Genomic DNA, 24,298 nt, shown 5'->3' with positions numbered 1-24,298 from the left:
CCTTGCTCCAACAGACCACAACTATCTCCTTCTGGTAGCAGATATGTCACCATGGTTTGCATAGTAGATGGCCAAATGCCAGCAACCTTTGAATCTTATAACTCACTTCACTGTTTAGGAAGCAGCCTTCTGCATAAAATGGTTTCCATGGGATATGCCCTCAAGGAGGGAATGTGATAGATAGAATGTCTGGTCCTGTATTTTCACAGTAACTATTTGCTTTATAGCCCATTGACAACAAATCAGCATCCCAGTTTTAAGTATCAGGTTCAGTGTGCTAAGAATCAAGTGTCTGTGCCCACAAGGCTTAGAGCAAGATGCTAGACAAGGGGCAAGTCACCAAAACTGTACTGACCAACCATGAGGCCTCTTCGGGCCACACCAGGAGGCTTTCTTTCCTAGTTCCACAAACTTCTCTCACTCTATCAGTTTTCAAACTGGGAAAATTGATGCCATAAAATTAATGAATACCTTTTTAAGTTCTTCCTTGGCCAGCGAATACTATCAGATGAGCTTGTTGCAAGCTGTAATAATTGGCAGTAGATTTGTTAATGAGCGCAATAAATATGAGTGCCTATTATATGCAAAGCACTGTACTAGGTGTACTAGGAGAATTCCAGGCTGAAAAGGATTAACCCTTACTGTTTGCAGTTCAGGAGAGGAGATACATACGTGATAACTCTTTTAAGAGGCAATTTTCCCTATCGCTGTATTAGAAGCATAAACTACATTATATGGAAAAATAAAAGATTAATTGCAGCTTGTGACTTCTTGGAAGACATGGAATGTGAGCTGACTCCATGAGATGCTCTGGGGAGAGCTACTATCCAAGCAAAGGGAAAGTTGACAGAAGTGCTGGGAAGAGGCCTCCGGTAAGGCTGAACATCTGGACCTTGGCAAGCATGCCATGGAACTTAAGACCAGAGATGGCTGAGAGACCAATTGGCAGGACTCTGGGTTCTGGACCACAGAGTTTGGCAGTGCTTTGCCTCATAGGTTATTATCATTAGTTAAACTTTAAACCACCATAGCTGCGGCTTTTAAGCTCCTCCAATATAGAAAGACATATCAATCCAATTATGCAATATATATTATTGCATATTATTCTTCAATATTATATAGCTATAGATACAGATCAACAATAAGGTATCCCGAACATCATCCCTTTCTTTTGCTTGGCTTGTTTCTTTTAAATGATTCAATCTACCTAAATTAAAACCTCCAAATTCTAAATCATCCAAGCTACGAGCGCCAGAAGAATCCAGGGCTTCCAAGCAGAGGGGAAAGATGTCACCTTTTACGTTGAGACAAGATGGCATCAAGAGAAATACCTAGAAGCTGCCATCCACCAAGTGGTGTTTTCTCAGCTACTCAAAGAGGGCCCTCTTGCTCCTTCAGTAAAGAGGTCCTTTTCAGCCTCTCCAAGCCGCAATCTGCCCGGAATGCACAGATCCTAAGGACTCGGGAAAACCCCTAAAAACCTCCCTGCCAGGAAGATCAGAGGGCAACATCTGGAGGAAAGAAAGCTGCAGTGGCAGAACGGGAAGTTCTGGTCCTTCCAGCTGCCCGGGATTCCCTACTTGAACACTTCCTGGAAACTCTTTCTTCACCCTTTCTCTTACGAAATCTAGTGGGTCCTCCCTCCCCCCTCTGCCTTCTTAAGCCAGCGAGAGCGAGAGCCACAGCGCTGAGCTGGAGCAAGGCTGTGTCGTTCTGTCCCAGCCAGGCTCGTGGCTGCGCTCCCGGCTGCAGCTGCACTAGACCACAGCCGCTTGGAAGCACCCCTCCCGCAGGTGGGTCACGTTGCTGGCTATTATTAGCCTTGTACCTTTCGCCACAGGACCACCCCCCCCTTACCTGCTTCAGCCTACCTGGAGCCCCTGCTTTCAGGACCCCACTCACCAAGCCCTCTCGCACTGGGAAGAACGTGCTTGCAAACTCCCGAGTGTGCGCCCCTGCATCCCTCTCTAGGAAAAGCCACCCAGCGGTGTCGCTGGATCAGTGAAGGAATTCAGCAAGCGTCTAGATTCCTGGCGTTTTATCTGTCATCTCTACCCCACGGTGCAGAGAAGTCCAGAGAAGTAGGAAAGAATAAGACTTAGGGATTTGGATTCCTCTCTTATTTCTGGATAAGAACAATCGTGTAGTGCCCATCAGAAGGGAGCCTGGAAGAATGTGGTTTGGGCAGTTTCCACAGTCTCAGATCTGAGGTCACTTCTTGACCAAGAGCTAAAATTTGTCCTGAGATCTGCAACCACTTCCCTCCTTGATTTTGATTTAAGTTTCCTCCTATAGTTCCGTGATTGCCTTTCCAGAGAAATGTTATTTGAAATGTAATTTATTGTGAAGAGGAAATAAAACCTTGGTTCCCTGTTTGTTCAGAGGCTGTAAGAATGTAGTTCTTTCTCTGGATGGTAATTCAGGAACTTTCTTTAAAAGATGACTGGTGTGACGGAAAGCGAACTGGTTGGAGAATGGAGATGGGGGTTGGAGAATTATCTTCCTAGTTCTAACCAGAAGCTTAATGACTCAGTTTCCACATGTGTAAAATAAAGGACTATTGGACCAGACGATCTACAAAGTCCAACTCTAACAAGGTGAAAATCCATGACTAATGTTGCTTGAGGGTTTGACAATCTTATTAATGCTATAAGTATAACTGAGCAATTACTCTCTTCATAGTAATACAGGTTTCATTTTTATAGGGAAACTACCCAGCTATAGAGAGAATCTCTTCCCACATAAGTATCTTAGACTTCTACCACATTTATCATTCAGAGTACTTTCAGCTTTCAAAACCATTCTTCAGCCTTGCTATGTGAGAATGTCCTATTCCCTATAAATGGCAGTCTCATAAATGTCACTCACACGAAAGAACATTTTTTTTCTGATACAGTAGGTGTAATTTTATAAAATGGCAGATTTATTTTGAAGCAGTGACTCTTTTGAGATATGGCCTTTTGCAAGGCCCCAAGTTTTTCAGAATGCTGTGATTTAGCACAGTATGAAATTCTACCTATATGTATTCTACCTGCATGGCATACACCGCCAACCCATAAAACAGGATGAAGCACTCCCTATTTATCAGGCTTCGAGGTTTTAAAGTAAATGGTACATGTGCATAGAGACATTGGGTCATGGCACTGTCTCCTTTTGGCAATGTTTATGGTTCTGCTGAAGTTCACATAGAAACTTGAGGATGGGCGTGTATAAGGCCTGACCCCTAACTTGAGAACAATTTTCAGAATTCTGCCTTGCTTAAGCTTGCTAACCATTGTTAGAAGTAACCAAATAAATTTGTATAACCCTGTTAATAAATTGAAAACTCTGGGCCTTGAGCCTTGTTCTGAATAGTTAAAAAAAAAAAAAAAGATGTTTTGTCATAGAATTTCAAAATTGAAGAAACCCTGAGCAGTCACTCTGGATTTCCTTGTTTCTGGAGGGACCTCTACATCACTTTTATTAATGTCATTATTAAAAGGATATGGATACTCCTTTTAAGGTCTCCCAAGTAGGCTTTGCCGTAGTCACCCTCAGAAACACAATTCAGGATTTCATGATCCTCACCATCTAGTTCTCTTTGTATCTTTTATCAACTGCTGTTTAGAAATCATTTCCTTTTAGAATTTTAAGAAGGCTAATAAGCTACCGGCAAAACAAAGATACAATCACCCTTCAAACTTGAAGACTTGCTAGGCTACCTTGTAGCTAATTTCCTCTGAATTGTCCTCTTAGGAGGAATTGTCCTCTTATTTGTTAAGTTTCTGCATCCACATCTATCTATAATTCCTACTGTGAAAATCTGGGATAATAAGGTTTTCTGGGTGGGATTTTTTTTTAAGTTGTAGTTAAGCCAGAGATAATAGAAATAAGATTTACAAAGACAAGACCTCTGAAGTCACCTGTTGGAGTCTACTTTTTTGTACATCCAAAGAGAATGGGTCATTAATTAATTATGAAGACTTCCCGAGTAGTACCATACGATGTGTTAGACCTAGTCAAGAAATTTTGAACCTCTTTTCAGTAATTTCCAAAATGATTTGAATCAACACTTGTTTTTTTGTTGAGAAGACATCAGTGTTGGAAGGAATAAAATAGGTAAATAACTAAAGGGTAATTAACGCTTAAAACAATGCTTGATAAGAAAACAGACTTGGCTTATACATATGAACAATCTATTCTTCCAAAATCATTAAGGAAAAAAGAACAAAGAATGTTTGCTCTGTTTGAAGATCGTCTTTCAGAAATACATCGCAGCAGAAAAAAAACGCAGTATTCTACTAAAAGAAGTATTTCTACTTTAATTAACTAGACAGGCCATTGACATCCTAATCTAAATGCTTTTCCACAATGTTCTAGGAGAGTGTATTCATGTGTGAAGGGGTCTTACCATATTGTACTTGGACAGTCACGTATTTCTGAAAAGTTTTGAGAGAAATATATTTATTTTAAAAGTAGATTTCATGATCAATCCTAATGTCAGGATGAAATAAAGTTCAATTTTCATCTTACAAGTAAGGAAATGTGTGCAAAAGGTAATTTTGAAAAATTAGGAACTATCATTCTGAATAAAAAGAAAGCTAAGAGGTGTTTTAATGTAACTGTATAGCATACCTCCTCTAGGACACAAACTCGATAGTCTCTTTTGCCTTAGCTCTAAAGAATATTGAAGGGAAAAATGGCATTAAGAACAGAGCCGGGGCTCCAATCAGGTCTTCATTGCGCATGATTGCATTAACACTGAGGAGCACGGGAATAGGAGGAGGAATTAACAGCAGACACTGATTATGCATCTTTCATTTACACCTGATCTTTTTACAGGGTGTGGAAACAGCTTTGAGCCAGTTAATTGGTGGCTGAAGCAATTTTGCACAGACTTAGGTAAACTTTCTTGCCCTGTTTCCCAGGCAGATTAGTGCCCCTTCTCTGGTCTGGGATCCACTCTGCACATTCCTCTGCTCAGGTCCTCACACACTGTGTTGTAGCAGTTTGATCATGTGTCTACATCCTCCCCAAGCCTGGAGCCCCCTGAAGATCAGACCAGTCTCATTTATCACTTTATGCCTCTTGCATAGCACAGAGAGGCTCTTCAATAAATCCGTCAAAACATGAAATTCTACCAAGATATTGTTGGTAATTCTAATTTTTATTTTTGGAAGATGCTGACCATCATGGGCATAGTAGGTTATGAGCATGGATGTCTGCCGTACTGTACTAGTTCATAGAGTCAAGTGTCCAGATTTCAACAATCTGCCATTTGGGGAGAAGCATGAGATTGCTTTGTATTGTACAGTACATATAAAGTAAATAGTGGAAATTAAGATAATTGTTTTTGAAAAGGAGAAACACCTTGGTGTTTCTTCTCATTAACCTTAATTTTAGTAAACCTATTGTGATGCTATACTGGGTAAGTTTCATAATAAATTCGTAACTATAATACTTTGGAGTCTAATTCATTTTAAAGAGTAATTCATTTTAAAGAGTGACATAATGCAAGTAAGATACTTAACTGAGGTCATGAAAATTAGAATATTGAATTTCTAAAGGTTTTAATTAGTTTAACTTAAGTAAAAGCATTTTAGCCTTTCGTTAATGTCTGAAGACATAAGATATAAAGCCTATTGAATACGTCAAAAGAACTAAGTTATATTAAATCATTCTTATAAAGAATTATTATGTTTCTAGTTATTCTCCAGTACTAAACTACTTCAGTATCCAAGTACTGAAATGATTTTTTTCATCCTATTTAATTGCCCTGACATGGGTGGTATGGGAAATGGGGAGGGGGGGAAGCAATTAGCAGGTTGGTAAGTGATTCATTGCACTTAATAATGAAAATATTGGCTATCCTAGACTGAGATCCCAAATTATAATATCAGGGTTTTTTATTGTTTATTTTCTGTTTTTTATTTTTCTTGAGGCATGTCTGGAAAATTGGAAGATTTGTGTTTGGGGATGGGGATACACAAAGAGGTCCTGTATCTATCTCCCTGAGAGAATCAAGAGTCTAGCAGCAGTAACAGATTTATGGCCCAAATTGTCTTAACTCCATGTGTGGAGTGAGGAAGAGTCTGGGACATTTGCTGGGGTAAAGGGATCCACATGGATTCTGTTTTCATTAAGAATCTAGGAGTCTTCTGAGAAGGGAGGCCCCTAAGGAAAGAGATTTAGGCCTAAGGTGAAGAGTCAGAATTAGAAAAATGTATCATCCTGTCAGCCCAATTATTTTGCCATTTCCACGGTCACATGCCAGAGTCTCAGGGGAAAAAGGATGAGCAATAGAGAAAGAGTCAGTGGCATGCTGGTAAACAGCTCTAAGAAAAAAAGCTGTCCTGATTTGTAGCATCTGCTGATTTTCATAGTGTGAAAACTCCCCTCATAGCTTATTTCAAACTTTTAGCCAGCGAGCTGGCTTCAACCACACCATTAAAATGAGCTGAGATTTAAAACCTAGTAATTAAAAGAGCTGTTTGCTTAAAAAAAATTTATCAACAAGCACTGCCCTCAGACTTACCAGAGTATAACACAAGAAGGGGGAAGAGTACTTTCTCTCCTGAGGTAAAAAACAGAGGAGCTGCAAGGCCAGATCAGGTCCCACAGTTGGAGCTGATCTTGACAAACATTAGAGGCGATATGGCCATTGGGAGGAGCTCTTGCCTCTGAGAGCCAGATTAAAAATGGACAAAAAATGGTACCCAAAATAAGATGAAGGAGACTATATTCATAAGAACGTGTGAACCACCTCCAGGAGATTTCTAAAAATGATAAGGACATACTTGTAAGCAGAATGGAGTTCCCTCAGCAGCACGGTTTGAGGAGTGGGATCAGATCCACAGTGAAACTGCTCTACCCCCAAACTGATTTGGTAGTTATCCAACATCTAGATAATTTCTAGTGGTCTTAATGTGAAGATAAATGATGTCAGAGGAAATTAGTTTAAACAAAGTTAACTCAAAATTGAAATGACTAAATCATTACAGTAGTCCTAGAAAAGAAAAACCTACTAATTTATACTAAATATTAAGTGGGTCGTTGCAATCTGCAAATTATCCAACAAGCAATGCTCATGTGTTTCTACAAACCAAATGCCACTCAATCAGTGAGAGACAGTTGTTTTTCTGATGGTGACAATCCAGGTCCGAGGACTGAATCTTTGGTGAACCACAGGTTTGTAAGAAGTTGTTCAGGATTTAGAATGTAAAAGGAGGTCAAGGTAAATTAACCTAGACATGACTGAATCCCTGACCTTGTTGTCATGAGCCCCAGGCTTTCATCACATGAACTAAACCAGCCTAGACAGTGAGTGGATAATGAACCTACCTGATGAAATTCTTGGCCAGGGAATCAGAAAACAATCTTCATTATCTTGACTGATGCCGCTGAGATCAAAATGTGAAACAATAAGATTTTTAATTGAACTAGAATTTCAGCAAAGAACTTAAAAAGAAATATTATTATAGTCACAGGGATGTAAAGTACAGCATAGAGAATATAGACAATAATGTTGCAACAATTATGTATAGTACATGGTGGGTACTAGTCTAATCGGGGGGATCAATTCATAGATTATATAAATGTCTAACCACTATGCAGTACACCTGAAACTAATATAAAATAATATTGAATGTCAACTTTAACTTAAAAAAAAAATTTTTAAAAAAGAATGCTCCAGGTGACTCAAGGTACTGTTCAAAATAAAATTTCAAAAGCAGACATTAATTTTAATATACATTTATGGTAGTAAGTACCCCACCTATATGACACCCCTTACTGTTATATTTACAGCAGTCTGACTGATAGAAAATAGACTCCATTTAAACTTATTTTGTATCCAATGTGCCTGTTTTAAATGTATCCAATGTGCCATGTTCTTGGCATGCTATTCTTTAAAAATAATAGCACAAAATAAAACAAGTCCTGTTTACAGACATCAAATTAAAATGAAGACTCCTGTCACATCTTACAGAATTTAGAACTGTTATTTGTATTCTAACTTCCTGGAAGCTGCCAAGCCAGATCATTCCATTTGTGTGTTACCACACCAAGGTATGTAAGGGGGCGGGGGGAGGAGGGGGGAGGGGCTGTGCAGAGGAGATGCTGTCAGAAGAATTCAAAATCTTGTATGAACAATCAAATGGAGAGAGAAACAGAATGTCTTTAACCAAGGTTTCATCCAAAGGATACACGAGACATTGTAGAGCACTGTGTGAGAGTGGCTATTAAAGAGCACCATCAGATTTGTGGGTGGATTTGATCAAACTATAACTTTGTGGCTCATGGAGGGCAACTCTTCATGGTTTCCTTGAGAGAGTTACAGAGCAAAGCTTACCTGCAGTCTGACACCAAGTCTTGAGTCTGGCTTCCTTGACTCTCATCCTTGTGGGGCTGGCACAACATGCTTGCCTCTGGTTTTCATAAAAATAGGAACATATTTGAGTTAAAAATCAGTAAAAAAATTTTTAAATAATAATAAATGTTATTCTTTCCTTAAGTACAATTAAAATAGATACCATAGATCCCCATTACCTTGCTCTCCTGCTAATTAATTCTGTGGTAATGAAATGTTACTAACAGAATCATTTTTGTTGCAGTATATGCCATAGCTAATTCTGATTATTAGCAATTCTCATGGAAGCATCTATCCCCACAGAGCATTAATGTAAAGGTTATATTTAGTTATGCTCTTGTGACTTGATCAACCTATACAAGATAAGATTATTGTTTCCTTTTGTATCATTCTAATGGATAGCAATAAAACTAATCATCAGTAAATTAAAATTCTATGAGATACATAACATTTTCTCACAAAACAATTGAAATAATCAGTTTTTCAACAGCCGACCTCAGTGGTTTCTTTATTTAGATTAAGAGCTTTAAATGATATATTTCTGTCACTGTATGGCTACTACTAACAGAGCTATTTCTAACTACAAGGCTAAAATAAGAAATATACCGTTATATTTTCAAATAACTTACATAGACTAAAGATTGAATGGTCCAAAACAAGAAAAAAATAATTACAAATACATTGTCATCTAGGGCTTTCCAGTTGAAATTGAAAAGGAATAAGAAAACAAAAGGAAGGAATAAAAAAATAATAATTAGTAGAAAAACCCACTGATTATGTAGAGGCACAATACATTTTTTTATAAACTATAATTAGTGGTCTCTTTAAACCGTCAGTCTTTTGGTTTTGCTACAGTGATATATACCTGTCAGTAAAAGAATACACACTTAAAGATGAACATGTTTGCTTTCCCTAAAATCCTTGCTCTTACTAAGTACAGAAACATTTCAGTGAGTAAATTGGATGAGTTCACGTGTTAGTGTAAGGTTTCTAAAACATATTGTAAAATATTTTCTGCCTCCCAATTGTCCCTGGGATATATTAAACAAGTGCTTTGAATCACAGGAAGGCTGGCATAGTTGCAGAACTCGCTCCTGCCCCTAAGCCTTATGATGAAAAAAAATTTTTTTTGATTGCTCATTACAAATACGTTGTCATCTAGATCTTTCCAGTTGAAATTCAAAAGGAATAAAACAAAAGGACTAAAAAAACACACACACAAATAAAACAAGTCCTGTTTACAGACATCAAATTAAAATGAAGACTCCTGTCACATCTTACAGAGTTTAGAACTGTTATTTGTATTCTAACTTCCTGGAAGTTGCCAAGCCAGATCATTCCATTTGTGTGCTACCACACCAAGGTGTGTAAGGGGGCGGGCGGGCGGGGGGGGGGTGAGAGGCTGCGCAGAGGAGATGCTGTCAGAGGAATTCAAAATCTTGTATGAACAATCAAATGGAGAGAGAAACAGAATGTCTTTAACCAAGGTTTCATCCAAAGGATACACGAGACATTGTAGAGCACTGTGTGAGAGTGGCTATTAAAGAGCACCATCAGATTTGTGGGTGGATTTGATCAAACTATAACTTTGTGGCTCATGGAGGGCAACTCTTCATGGTTTCCTTGAGAGGGTTACAGAGCAAAGCTTACCTGCAGTCTGACACCAAGTCTTGAGTCTGGCTTCCTTGACTCTCATCCTTGTGGGGCTGGCACAACATGCTTGCCTCTGGTTTTCGTAAAAATAGGAACTCTAGCCTCTCAGACCCAGCCTGTGCTTAGTTAGAGGGAAAATTATAAAGCAGGTGAAATGTTTCTGCATCCCCCTACAACCTTATTCACACCCTGTTCTCCTTCGGTCTTTCTCCTCCCACCATTCCTATCCGAAAAAACATACCCTTGTGTTTATCCATTTCCAGTGGGTCTCAGAGCTGGTGCTCCTTAGAATTGATTGTTCGGTTTGGTTTATTTTTTTTAATGTCTGGGCTCTCCCTTAGACCAACTGATCCAGATCTCAGCAGATGGGACCGTAGCATTTAATAGCTGCTCAGCTGACCAGGGAAGAGAAGCATTGTAGCAGGCCATTAACTGAAAACTAACAGGCAATGGTTTGCAATTTGATTCTATAATACAATCATCTGGGGAGCTTTAAAAAAAATAATGTCCAGACTCTGCCCTAGACCAATTGATTCAGGCACGCCAACAGTCTGATCATCAGTATTTATAAAAGCTCTCCCCTGATTCTTATGTGCACCAGGGATGAATGAGAACCATTGATTTCTAGTGTAATCCTTTGCAGAGGTATTTGCATTCTATAAGCCTTAGTGGTTCTAAGATGCTCTGAGGATTGAATGAAAAGACTACAAAGAGAGCCAGGAAGATACATCCATGCCACCAGCTGTATCCCCTCTCCTCCTATTCCCCTCCAAATCGAACTCTATGGATGGGTTTCTCTTTGTCTACTTAGGATTTCATTATGGCTCCAAGCACACTATTTCTATGACTCACAATTGTGTGTTGTGATGTTGATAGTTTGTTTTTATAGTTGTTTTATGATTACCTCCAAACCTTTTTCAGTGAAATTTTATTTTGCATTTTCAGTTTGTACAAATATGTAAAATTGAGTGTGCTTAAAAACAAATAAAACTTCTAATAATATATGAAAATAAGCTTGAATCTTTACATAAAAGAATTTTCCTGGATTTGTACTTTCTGTGGATTTCTCGGAATAAAAGATATAGGAGGAATTCATGGCTAATTCAAGGCTAATTTTTTTTCTTTCATGCATAGCTGCACCAGAGAGAGGGGAAGATTGTCTTTCCTTTCTCTTCTACAAATGGTGTTATATACATAAATATTTATATATTTTCCTCTTCATTCTGTGAAAATGCTAGGGGAAAACAAATGGCCCATTTTCCAAGAACAAGGCAAGAAAGAGCACACCTTTTAGAAGGGGCATGGTTGGGTTGTTGAACCTTCGTCTTTCTAAGAGGAGTGGAGAACAGGTTCTATTCCAGGGCTGGGGGGCTGCCCCTGGCTGCTGATACACAAAGGACTTCAAAATTTTATTTTGATATATTCTCCAAATGTAGTCTATGCATACACAGAAATACACTGCTAGGATGGAGAGAAGTCCATCATACAATTTTAACTTGGCATCCATTTATCAGATATCTACACATTGCTATTATGCGTTAGTATGAATTAATATTTTAATACAGCCTATGAGTATCTCCTAAACAAAGAAAATAGGTTGCATTGTATTTTTGGAATATGTTAAAAAGCATTGATTTAAAATATACAATTACATATATGATATATATGTATGAACAAGATTGCCCTAAAACTTATATTGAAAGGCAAAGGAATTAGAATATCTGAAACAGTCCATAAAAAAAAAAAATAATAATAATAATAATAAAGTGGGAAGAATCAGTCTACTGGATTTTAAGACTCACTATATAACTAGAGTCAGAGGCCAAGAGTGGACATTTAAATCATAGATCAATGGAACAGAACAGAGAACCCAGAAATAAACCCACACATGTGCAGACAACTGATTTTTGACAAAGTTGCAAAATCAATTCAATAAAAAAAGGATGATCTTTTTTAACAAATGTTAGGGAAGTAATTAGATATTGATAGGCCAAAAAATAAAAAAAATTATGATAATAACCTTGGCTACCTCACACTTTATACCAAAATTAATTCAAGTGGATAATGGATTTATATGTAAAGTATAAAACTTTTAAACCTCCTAAAACTATAAAACTTTTAGGAGAAAATATTCAGGACCTAGGGGCTTGGTGAAGAATTCTTAGACATGATATCAAAGCACAATGCATAAAAGGAAAAAAAGAAAAAAAGAAAAAAAAAAAAAATATATATATATATATATTTTTTAATATATAAAAAAAATTAAAAATATATAAATATATATATTACATATACATAATATGTATATATATATATATATATATATATATATATATATATATATATATGTACTGGGGGTACCAAAAAATGTATACAAGTGGACACTTTGGTCAGCGTTGCTCAAGTAGTAGTTCGCCTTAATCAGAAGTGTCTGGACACTGATGGTAACCACTTTGAGCACCTCTTGTAATTGCAGAAGTCAAATGTGACTTATATTTATCTTTTGTTATTGGTACATATTATTACAATTTTAATAGCTTTTTCCTTTCATAAAATGTGTATACATTTTTTTGGCACTGTGTGTGTGTGTGTGTGTGTGTGTGTGTGTGTTGAATTTCTTCAAAGCTAGAAATTCTTGCTCTGTGAATGACCCTGTTAGGAAGATGAAAATAGTCTACAGACTGGAAGAAAATATTTGAAAAACAAATCTACAAAAGACTCATATCTAGACCATACAAGAATTAGAAACACTCAACAGTTAAAAGACCAACAATCCTTTTAGAAAATGGCAGAAGACATAAAGAGACTTTTTACCAAACAGGACATATAGGTAGCAAATAAGCAAATGAAGAACGCCATACCGTGCATTACTATTGGACAATACACAAGAATGAACTATTGATACCTGCACCAACTTTGGTCCATCTCAAGAGCCTTAGCTAAGTGAAAAAAAAAGTCAGTATACAAAGGTTACATTTTGTGGGGTTTTATTTATATAACATTCTCAAAATGACAAAATTATAGAGTTAGAGAACAGATGAATGGTTGCCAGGGGCTAGGGGAGGCAGAGACAGGGTAAAGTATGACTGAATAGTTCTGTAGCCTGCCTGCACTAGTGGACACGTGAACTTACATATGGGATAAAATGGCACAGAACTTTACACACTCTTTATACCAATGCAGTTTCCAGTTTTGCTATTGTCCTATAGCTATGTAAAATGTAACCAACCATTGGAGGTGTTAACCAATAGAGATATGAGGATGTAAAACAGGTTAAAAGTTTATTTGGGGTCTTAACGGATTTAAGTCCTAAAACACAGACTTACTAGGTAGCAACCCAGCTTGGCCTCCAGAGAGAATAAAGAAAGATCTGTAAGGGTAAAAACCACAGTGTAATTCTTTCATGCAAATGAAGGACTGCTGGCTCATGTAACAGAGTTTGGTTAGTTCCCATATACAAACAAAGGTGGTGAAAATAACAAGGAGGAGGTAAAAGTCCATATGTGTCTGCAGGGCAATTGTTGTTTCAGGATGTTTATGAGTCAGCGCTGAGCTCACCGCTGAGCAAAGTTTAGCAACAGGTTTAGCAACTTAATATGGTAGCAGCTCTGCGAACTGGGCTAGAAGATGTGTGCAGGCCCCACTTCTCTAATACCCTCCTGACTCTATTTTATATAAAGTGACTCTCCTAGCAATGCTTTTCCCGTTTTATTTTTTTCCATCATCACAGGAAATGGTGAAGGACGCACAGAAACCTCTTGTACTAGCTTTATAACTTTCCCTAAATATATAATTATTTCAAGTGAAAGGACTTGGTTTTTGTTAATAGCACTGATTTGTTACATATAAGCATTTAAAATAGGCAAATTTTGTAATCCTGTTTGGACATGTCCATAGTTTTAATAATGCTAAAATCCACTGAAGCTGTAAGTGGCCTAGGCCTCTGATCTCTGACTTCTGGGACGTGAGAGAAGGAAAACACACACACAGTAGACTTACCTTAACATCCCAGAAGAAGGCTGCCTCAGGTGCCCAAGGCCTGGGGTGGGATCTGCAGACAGACGGAGATGATGGGCAAGACTCCACACCTGGGCCCTCTTATCTCTCTCTCTCTCTCTCTCTCTCTCTCTCTCTCTCTCTCTCTCTCTCTCTCACACACACACACACACACACACACACACACACACACACACAAGCATTTCAGTGGTGGCTGCTACCATGTCTTTCACAGTCATCTTTGCATCTGCGTCACTGGTTGCCCATCTCTAATCTCTACAAACACCCTTGTGGGATCACTTTACCTGTCTTGGCTCACCTCTCTGGGAATTGCTTCTATAGGAGGCAAAACCAGTGCTGGAGATTTCCCAAATCAGGAGTTATTCTTGTTATTCTTGTTGTGTTTCCTGTTATGCAACTGAGGTTTATAAAGAACTGAGGGAAAGAGAGGAGACCACTATGTTATGTCTTATCTATTTTAACCCATCTTTCCCTTAATAACTCTGCTTCCTGTTTGCCACCTTTCTTATTTGCTGTATTTCTTTCATCCTACATCTAGGAGGAAAATAGGATTAGAAAACTTTTTTTAAGTCTTTAAGCAAGAAATCTCACTGCTTCCATAAATTCATGTTTACAGACAGGTTTTTTTTTTTTGAGTTACAAATAGTACGAAATGGGTGTAACTTCCTTCTTTATGTAGTACTTACTGTAAAATGCACCCTCGACTTGATCTCCTTTGTGGTTTAGAGTATGCATACATCTCATTTTTATGTACTCCTATTTTTAGGATATTTTCCAAGAGTTTGAGATTCAATTCTTCCAAATAATTACTAACTTTTTATTTTTACATGTTAGTTTGTTATCCTAGTTTTGGTAACCGTAGGTCTGATCATTTTCCTTTTTCCATGAAAAAAAATAATCAAAATATTGTATTATCCTGGGTTGATTTGCAAGCAGAGCTGTGACAAAGGCTGTGTGCAGATGGTTTATTAGGGAAGTAATTACAGGGAGCAGGAGTGAGGGGCAAAGTGAATAAACCAGAGTAGGCGGGAAAGATGGGACAAGAGGGCATGAAGCTGGCCACTGCTACAGATGGGTGGTGCTCTGATCTACGGGGACTTTTTCATGAAACTTATGGAATTTGTCAGAACTGTGTGCCAGAAGATGAAAGGGGAAGCCAACCCTCATTGGTCTGAGTGCTGTGCAGACACAGGTATCAGAAAAGCCCCAGAGCAAGAATCAAGAGATGCAAGATGTGAGGCCCCAAAGTGAGCCACTGTTAGGCAGTGGAATCTGAGCAAAGCTCAGTTCTTGCCCAAGGACTGGAAATAGAACCAGGAGGATTTGATGTGAAGTTCAAGACGTGGCCAACACAATTATCAACCTTAGAACTTCGATAACTTGATGAGGAGAAACTAGCTGCCCAATGGAATAACTATATTTCGTTCTATGTCAGCCAGTGATATTTTAATATCTCATTAGTGGTTTTGTATCTTCTGAAGATTTCAGAGTGAAAATAAATTTTAATGGTTGGGAAAACAGCCCAAGTGTGTGACATTGGATTGCCAAGCTGCATTTTAAGAGAGAAATATTCAAGTAAAATGTGAAAGGATTACAAATGAGAGAAATTCACACTTGAGCTGTTTTTACATCTATGTTTTGATAAAGCTATTTCATGCTTTTATTTATTAAAAAACTAAGTGGGGAAAGCAGAAGCTTCTTAAGAATTATTAAATGATGTTTCAGATAAATTTTATGTATTTCCAATAAACGCAGTTATAGAAGCATAATTAACCCTTAATTTACAGAATTTATACAAAGATTACTTAATTAGATAATTAATAGGTTGATTAATTAGATAATTAATAGGTTAGTAAGTAAACTATTAACAGCTCATTTACTATGTCTTAAGAATTGCTTTAAGATACATTAATTAATTTGATCCTTACAATGTCTGTAAAGCAGGTACTATCAGTCTTTCACGTTAAAGATGACGACACTGAGACACAAAGAGTCTGAGTCACTTACCCACTTACCCAAGGTTACACCACTAGTAAGAAGGACAACAACAAAAAGTACTGTGTATTCAATATCTGCATTAAAAAAAAAAAAAAAATCTTATGGAAGGTTAGAATAAATGAATGTGGTTGCCAAATACTCAAAATAGAAACCAGAATCACTCTATCTTTGCAGTAATTAATATGATCTAAGTGAGACTATGTCAATAAAGACATCATCCATTTCATTACAGGACACTGGCAACTTGATCAAATCTGTATTTTGCTTGTAGTGTTCAACACAATATAAGAGACAGAAGAAGAATATATTAGGGTGAAAGAATAGAGAAGAAGTGAGGGGATAGCCAGGCAGACTGAGAACTTTTGGGACTAAGTGTTCGATAAATATAATATCAATGCAAAACATGTCCATAGTTTAAAACATCCACCGGTAAGTGGATTGGTTTTTTACTATATCTCTTTATCTGACAGAAGTTTTCACCAATAATTTTGTTAAATGAAACACATAGAAGAATATGTATGACAATTTTTACTCCTTCCAAATTTTGTGAGGAATACATCTAATTCATTAGAAGCTTTGAACAACATCAGTCAACCACTATTTCCTGGAGATAATTCTCATTAATTTTGCCATGTCCAAAGCATTCATATGTTGTTGGGTATTTGTGTTATCTTTCAGTGATGGAGAAAACTTCTACAGATGCACTTCCTCTTTATAAGAATTTTTCGGAAAAGCAAGAGACTATATGTATTTTTGGAACCGGTGATTTTGGAAGGTCACTGGGACTTAAAATGCTCCAGTGTGGTTATTCTGTTGTTTTCGGAAGTCGAAACCCCCGGATGTCCAGTCTGCTGCCCAGTGGTGCAGAGGTGTTGAGCTATTCAGAAGCGGCTCAGAAATCTGACATCATCATCCTGACAATCCATCGGGAGCATTATGACTTTCTGACAGAACTAACTGAGATTCTCAGTGAGAAAATATTGGTCGACGTCAGCAACAACCTCAAAATCAATCAGTACCCAGAATCTAATGCAGAGTACCTTGCTCAGCTGGTGCCAAGAGCCCACGTAGTAAAAGCATTTAACACCATCTCAGCCTGGTCTCTCCAGTCAGGAGCTCTGGATGCAAGTCGGCAGGTAAGATAGAATGATGAATTTACACTCTCAATCTTTAAAAAGTGAATGCTTTATGTGCCCTTACCTCAAAGATTCCAAAATATAATTCCAAAATGAAACACCCACTGAACATTTCATTCTGCTAATGTGTTCCATGAATAGTTTCCTTGGGTTTAACCAACTAGGACAGTCCGTTGTTGTTATTTATTTCCCACTGTCTGCACTCTCAGCGTTTAGTTTGATGGAACCCGATGGTGTCTGTCTCTGGAGGCATCTTGCAAGTAAGAGAAAAATAACACAGCTAAATTGCTGAGGGATATCCTTTCCGCTCCCATTATCTTGTACGTAACCAGTTCCATTCATTCACTGAGATTAGAAACTTTCCATAAGTGACGAAGCACCCACGAATTCAAAAGAAAGATTTAACTATTCACACTGTGGAGAACCAACTCATATCAGTGTGATGTGCCTAAAACCAGTCTCAGCTTGAAACCCTCGTACTTAACTATCCAGTACACACGTGCTAGTTTAAAACATCATCTTGCTTAAGTATGTTTATTCAACATACTAGTTTGAAAAGTGGTTCACTACTACATGTCCTTGTTCTGAGTGGTACTTGTATAAACTTTCAAATAATTATTAAAGAAAGGATACAAAATTAATTATCTTTAACTCAGGTGTTTGTCTGCGGAAATGACAGCAAAGCCAAGCAGAGAGTGGTGGATATTGTCCGTACTCTGGGACTGACTCCATTGGATCAAGGATCGCTCATGGCAGCCAATGAAATCGAAAACTACCCCTTGCAACTATTTCCAATGTGGAAGTTCCCCTTCTATTTGTCTGCTGCTTTGTGTGTCTTCTTCTTTTTTTACTGTGTTATAAGGGAAGTAATCTACCCTTATGTTTATGAAAAGAAAGATACCATGTTTCGCCTGGCTATTTCCATTCCAAATCGTGTCTTTCCAGTGACAGCACTCATACTGCTTGCCTTGGTCTACCTCCCTGGTGTTATAGCTGCCATTCTGCAGCTGTACCGAGGTACGAAATTCCGCCGATTCCCAAACTGGCTTGACCACTGGATGCTTTGCAGAAAGCAACTTGGCTTGATAGCACTGGGATTTGCCTTCCTTCACGTCCTCTACACACTTGTGATTCCTATTCGTTATTATGTACGATGGAGGTTGCAAAACAGGACCGCTTCCCAGGTAAATCTATGCACTTGTGTTTTATTCCTTAAATTACAGTGGAATCTTGCTACATCATATTCCATGTCACAATTATAAAAAATCACTCTTCTAAGCATCTTTGTTTTTTAAAGTAACTACCATTAGATACCTCATGTCTGTTTCTTTGTTTTTTGTTGTTTTTTTGTTTTGCTTTGTTTTATTTTTTAATGAATCCAGTTGAGAACCCACACAACTGTTGAGAATGAAAGTTAGGTTCCCAGGTTCACTTGGGTCCAGATCTGCATTCCTGTAACCGGGATCCTGACAAACTGACAGAATTGGTGTCTCAGGAAAACTAATGACACCTACTTCAGTTCCTTTGGGGAACAGTCAATAAATGTAAACCAGTGTGTTTGCAGGCTTCTATTTTTATGCATGCTACTTGCTTTTGGAAGTCAAAACCAACATTATTATAACTAAGGTGGCTGTTTCAACATATTTCACAGGAATGTAAACAAATTCACAAAAGAGTGCTTATAAATACATTAATGTTTCACTTGTGGGAAGTTGTCACCAAAAACTAAACAATTCTGAGCAAATGTCAGATACTATATTCTGCATAGTCAGAAACTTCAGAGAGAATCAACTCAGGGAATCTAAAAAGCAGTCCCAGAGGAAGTGCTATACATCAGTCCTAGTTTGAAAATAATTGTTTTGATCAATCTTACTTCAGTCTCAAAATTTGTTAGTCACTCATTGATGGTGCGTCTGTGGATTTCTCTACATTGTTTCCCAAACGGGTACATGGGAGGTTCTTGGGCAAGAATCACATTACAGGAGCCTGACTTCTCTAAATCTGTGGTGTGACAGACCTGATGATATATTACAACATAATAAACATGAAAGAACCCGAATACTATGTGTGAATTATCAGCAAATAATAGCAGAAAAAAACAGAATCTTTATGTAGTCATTTGAGAACATTGTTTTACTTGGGGAACAAGAAACCATATGGTAAACAAGGTTTAAGTAAATGTTTACTTTGTTTTAGGATTTATAGGGTCAGTTAAAACTCCCTGTACAACTCCTGGAGTCAAGTATTATAATGAAATCCCAGCAGAACCAATTATTTTTTCTACCAATAACATAAGTTCTAAGTGTATTTTCTCTACAATGATTTTCAAATGAGTATTAAGAAATGTCATATAATTTGCCTTGAGCAATAAACCATGCAAAGCTATTTTCAGTCCCTTTAAAATTTGGGAAGTTCGTAAAATATGTCATTTTTAAAAGTTGCTTATAATTTTTCTTAGGCAACATCCAAGACAGAAAATCCATTTAATACCTCTTATGCCTGGCTCAATGATTCATACCTGGCTTTAGGAATCCTTGGATTTTTCCTGTTTGTGCTCTTGGGGATCACTTCCTTGCCATCAGTTAGCAACATGGTCAACTGGAGAGAGTTCCGATTTGTGCAGGTAAGGAAGTCAAGATTTAATCTACTTTTACTGCAAAATGAATCTGGTTTTACAAATATTTGCATTTTTCTTCCCTATCATGCATACATTTTCATTTTGCTCCATCAGTTCCCTAGCAATCTCATAAAAATAGCAACTGAAACAAGTTCAAATTAGTACATGCTAAATTCTGGTACCAAAAGGCAGATTCCATAATGGTTTGACTTCCTAGGAGGGCATCCCTTGCTAAGATTCCTGACTACTCCCACAGCCACAGCTATGAATATACAGTGAAAAGCATCAACAACTGTTAAACTTTGTGTCTGGAGATGTACTAAGTGCAAGCTGAAAAACCAAAAGACAAAATTTCTAGTTCTGAAAACCAACCTTAGAATATGGACATATTGATATGTAAAGGCATATATTAAAGTTTAAAACCTCTGAAAGCAAGATATGCTAAACTGTCATCATACCAGACTCAGGGCTGTTCTGTAAGAAGGAAAACATTTTTTTTTCCCCACATATCAACCACCAGACACCTCAATAAAGGCGGTCAGTAAATACTCTTATTGACCAGTGGTCCTTAAAGTGTAGTACCTGCACCAGCAGCATCAGTATCACCTGGTACCTTGTTAGATACACAAATCTGCAGGCCCCACCCAGACACAATGAATCAGAAACTCTGGACACGTGACCCAGCAATTTGTTTTAACAAGCCCTCCGGATGGTTCTGATGTATGTTCACTGTGAACCACTATAACAGAATAGACCATTAGTAACTGAAATTTGGTTTGAATTTTATAAAACTATTTGAATTTCAAAAGTCTTACAGTTTGTCCCAGCAACCAAAAGCAGTCAACATTTTCTCATGTTAACATCTTTATATAAGACATTAAAACAGAAATAAACATTGAGTGTTTAGGCCAAAGCAAGCAAACAAAAGTAAAGTTTGCTTGTTGCTCTTTATTATGATAGAAATTAGCAAACATCTGCTTTTAGTCAGTAATGTATACTAATGTCTAGGACATACTGTGTCTTACTCATGTCTGGCCTCCAGAAAAGGTGATCAAGGAAAGAATTTTACCATTGGGGAAGAAGGCAAGGTAAGTGCTTTATTCTCACACAAAAGAGTTGACTCCTGGGAAACTTTCCGCTCCAACTAGGTTAAGATGAAATCACCATGTCATTTGTAAGCACAATCTTTCTTTTTTTTTAAATGAAATGTTTATCATCCTGAAGGAGGGTTAATGGTTTCTTCAGTACTTAGCAGAGTGTTCTGTACATCATAGGTTTCAAAGGTTTGTGATTGTTGACAAATATCCTTCATTGGCTTAGAGTATCTTGGTTTAAAATGTAAATAGTGTTAATGTCCATATTTTTGTTTCTTGCTTCTAGTCCAAACTGGGTTATTTGACCCTGATCCTCTGCACAGCCCATACTCTGATATACGGCGGAAAGAGATTCCTCAGTCCTAGCATTCTCAGATGGTGTCTTCCTTCAGCCTATGTGTTAGCACTTATCATTCCATGCACTGTGCTGGTGATCAAGTTCATCCTCATCCTGCCATGTGTAGACAAGACCCTCACACGGATCCGCCAGGGCTGGGAAAGGAATACGAAATTCTCAAAATCACCACTAAATGGAAAAACAGATATTTAAAGCAAAGTTCAATTCAGCCTGACCTCTGAACCTGGAGTTTTGTATTGTACGTTTAGAGAAGAATAAGAGGCACAGTTCAGAAAGCATTGTTCTCCCACCCCAGTCTGAAGTCTCTGAACAGAGAAGGAAATGTTGCCTGACTTTGAGAAGAGGCTGGAAGAGAACACCATGTTATTTCGGGTTAGCGTTGAATTAGTGCAGGTCCCTGTTTCTCCTTTTCCCGGAGACAGCGGCGGCTGAGGTCAGATTAACTTTGTGGCTTGACACTTATAAACTTCTTGTTGTGGGCACCATGCATAACGTAATGTCTTGTAAAATCCAGGCGAAACACATGCAACTTCCTTCTCTGGTTCAAGAGCTGAATGGAGTGAGAGAGAAAAATAGTAAGATGGTGGCCACTAATAAGGGTTTTATTAAGTAAGTCTGAAGAAGAGGGACAAATTAAGTAAAAGATAATTTTTTGTTTTGTTTTTTGGACATGAATGTGATTATAAATATTGCCCTAGTGAATTCTGTAGTTAAATGTGCTCTTTGATTTTTCTTTTACCAATACAAAGGTGTACAGTAGAGAACTGTTTTATAACACAAAAATATCACAATTGATTGGAAGCATGGGTGGGATATATGCAAATCTATCCAGTTGTCATAAGATCCCATCTCTACAAGGAATAGGTATAGGAAAGACTGAGTTAAAATTGAGGGATATCCACTTGGAATTTCTCAATGTACAATAAGCAATGAAAAGTTGATAAGGGCCCTTGCACAAAAAGTTCAAAGAAACCAGAATTTTGGACAGCAAGCTAAATAAGTTTTTGTAAAATTGCATCAGATTAGGTTTACTTTTATTTAGGTATTGTGGTATGCTTTGTAAATAATGTATTCCAAATATTATTCAATAGTAATCATCTGTGAAATGAATTTCTAGTATAAAAGAATAGCTTCTATAATTTAGCATAGTTCATTATAATTTTAAGCAGTGAAATTAAATGAATAATGAAAGTGTAAGAGTGACTGACGTACAGATAAGAAAGAATTATGGCAAGTCTTAGGGCAGACAAGTCCTCCAGATGATTCTGGAGCATGTTCGTTAAGCAGAGAGGTGTGAACAGTAGTTGTAATATGAGACTTGGTTCTTTCTCAAATTCTTGGTGGAATGCAAGATGATTCTCTCTGTTTTTCGGTGCTAATAGTCCCATTTCCAAGACGACATTCAGCAGGATTAGCCTTACTGGCTCATACATGGAGCTAAAAGGAGATTTCTGCAAGATCTTCCCACATACTGAAATAGCCAAAAGGCTTTGGGTTTGACATTTTTTTACCTGCTCTATCAATACCATTTCTCTCTCTCTCTCTCTCTCTCTCTCTCTCTCTCTCTCTCTCTCTCTTTGCTTTCATTATCATGTATTCTACAGGACATTATGCAAAATGATTAAAGTATATTAAAACACCACCCATAATCCAGGATAGTTTTTTTTATAAAACTGTTTGAAAATAGTTCTATCTATACTGTATATTCAATTTTATACCCTTCCTTTTCATGTAACATATTGGTGTCTTTGTTCTCTTACTTGCATGGTATATTATTTAATCAGTAGCTGCATAATATTACTTCAAATGCACATTTATTAACCATTGCCCTAATTAAACATGTAGGTTATAATCATTTTTTAGTAAAACAACATTTCAGAGACTGTCTTAGCATTTACAACTTTTTCCCATATTTTAAATGATTTCCTCAGAATACTTGCCAAGAATCAGGACTACAAAATTAAAGAACTTTTAATAGTATTTGCTATATATTGCCAAATTATTTCTACAGTGATCTTGTCAATATCATCGGCATTGGATGAGGGTGTTGGTTTCATGATACCCGCATAGATTTTGTTTTGTATTTCAATTTGTGTTCATTGAGAAGATACACGGAACATATAATCCATTAATTTATCCTTGATCCACCAAGCAAAAGAGTAATAGTAAAACAGTAATAGGTTTTTACTGGGTCACAGTTCATCACTAAAAATAGAAAATACCACGGTACAAAAACTTTCCTGGAGTAAAATGGACTCTACTTTTATAACCTAGTAAAAATGCTCTACCTGGGTAGTTAATTAAAAGCTATCTATAAGGCCAGAAGTTAAAGAGCGCCCCCCGGTGATTTGAACACAGCACTGCATTGCCGGGCCTGACCCTCGGCCTCAAACGCAGACTCTGAACCCCACCAGCTGACCAGAGAAGCCAATTTCCTTTTTCTTTCCTCACCAAAGCGTCAAACCAATTTGATTATCTTAATACAGCCAACTCTTCCCAGTTTACTTAAAGTGAAAAGAATGAGTTTGAGAAAGAAATTGGTGCATTGAGTGAACTGTACTGTATTCTTTTTAACAGATACAAACTGTTCTACATAAAAGAGTTAGACTAAAGTCTTCACTGTTGGTTTATTTCCTGTATTCTAGGAAAATTTTTGTTAAGTTCATAGACCTTTTATTTTTGTATGTTTCCCCATGTTAAAAAAATGATTTTTGTGAATGTACTCATTAAACATTATTTTAAAAATATTTTCTAGTTTTGTTTAACTCCGGTTTTGACTCATCGGCATTACAAAGACAGTGACGGAAAGATTTTGAACCACAGTAATTCCAGCATCTGGAATTAAAATACCTCCCTTCAGGGATAAGGAAAAGAAGGCAATACATGGGTTTTAAAGCACACTAATGGATTTGCAGCTTCTTGCACTATAGGCTTGACCTCAACGAGGAGATGCATTCCAATATCTCGCATGTTTCAGTATTGCCCTCACAGAGGGGAACACATCAGCTAGCCCAACTGATGGGTTTGAGTATACTATCCCACACTGGACTTTCCTGCCTCCAGTTGGGTGCCACCCGG

At 37.4% G+C, this 24,298-nt stretch overlaps 1 protein-coding gene across 1 annotated transcript; it reads left to right on the top strand.

The window, feature by feature from the left end:
• The first annotated feature begins 1,666 nt into the window (after positions 1-1,666).
• On the top strand, positions 1,667-23,967 carry STEAP4 (STEAP4 metalloreductase). The gene is made up of 5 exons (XM_019716389.2): positions 1,667-1,793; positions 16,694-17,151; positions 17,808-18,335; positions 19,610-19,774; positions 21,149-23,967. The coding sequence occupies exons 2-5, from the start codon at positions 16,696-16,698 to the stop codon at positions 21,410-21,412; spliced, it is 1,413 nt and encodes a 470-aa protein (XP_019571948.2). The 5' UTR covers positions 1,667-1,793; positions 16,694-16,695; the 3' UTR covers positions 21,413-23,967.
• Positions 23,968-24,298: the final 331 nt, after the last annotated feature.

The sequence above is a fragment of the Rhinolophus sinicus genome, linkage group LG09 (genome assembly GCF_036562045.2).
Source record: "Rhinolophus sinicus isolate RSC01 linkage group LG09, ASM3656204v1, whole genome shotgun sequence".
NCBI lineage: Eukaryota > Metazoa > Chordata > Mammalia > Chiroptera > Rhinolophidae > Rhinolophus > Rhinolophus sinicus.
The sequence above is the reverse complement of the archived record's forward strand: the minus strand, read 5'-3'. Positions and strand labels throughout refer to the sequence as shown.

Bases quoted from the DNA above. Each gene is read 5' to 3' on its own strand.
- STEAP4 (XM_019716389.2), top strand. From the start codon at position 16,696: ATGGAGAAAACTTCTACAGATGCACTTCCTCTTTATAAGAATTTTTCG. The intron at 18,336-19,609 runs GTAAATCTATGC...AATTTTTCTTAG, and splicing joins AAAACAGGACCGCTTCCCAG to GCAACATCCAAGACAGAAAA. The intron at 19,775-21,148 runs GTAAGGAAGTCA...TCTTGCTTCTAG, and splicing joins GAGAGTTCCGATTTGTGCAG to TCCAAACTGGGTTATTTGAC.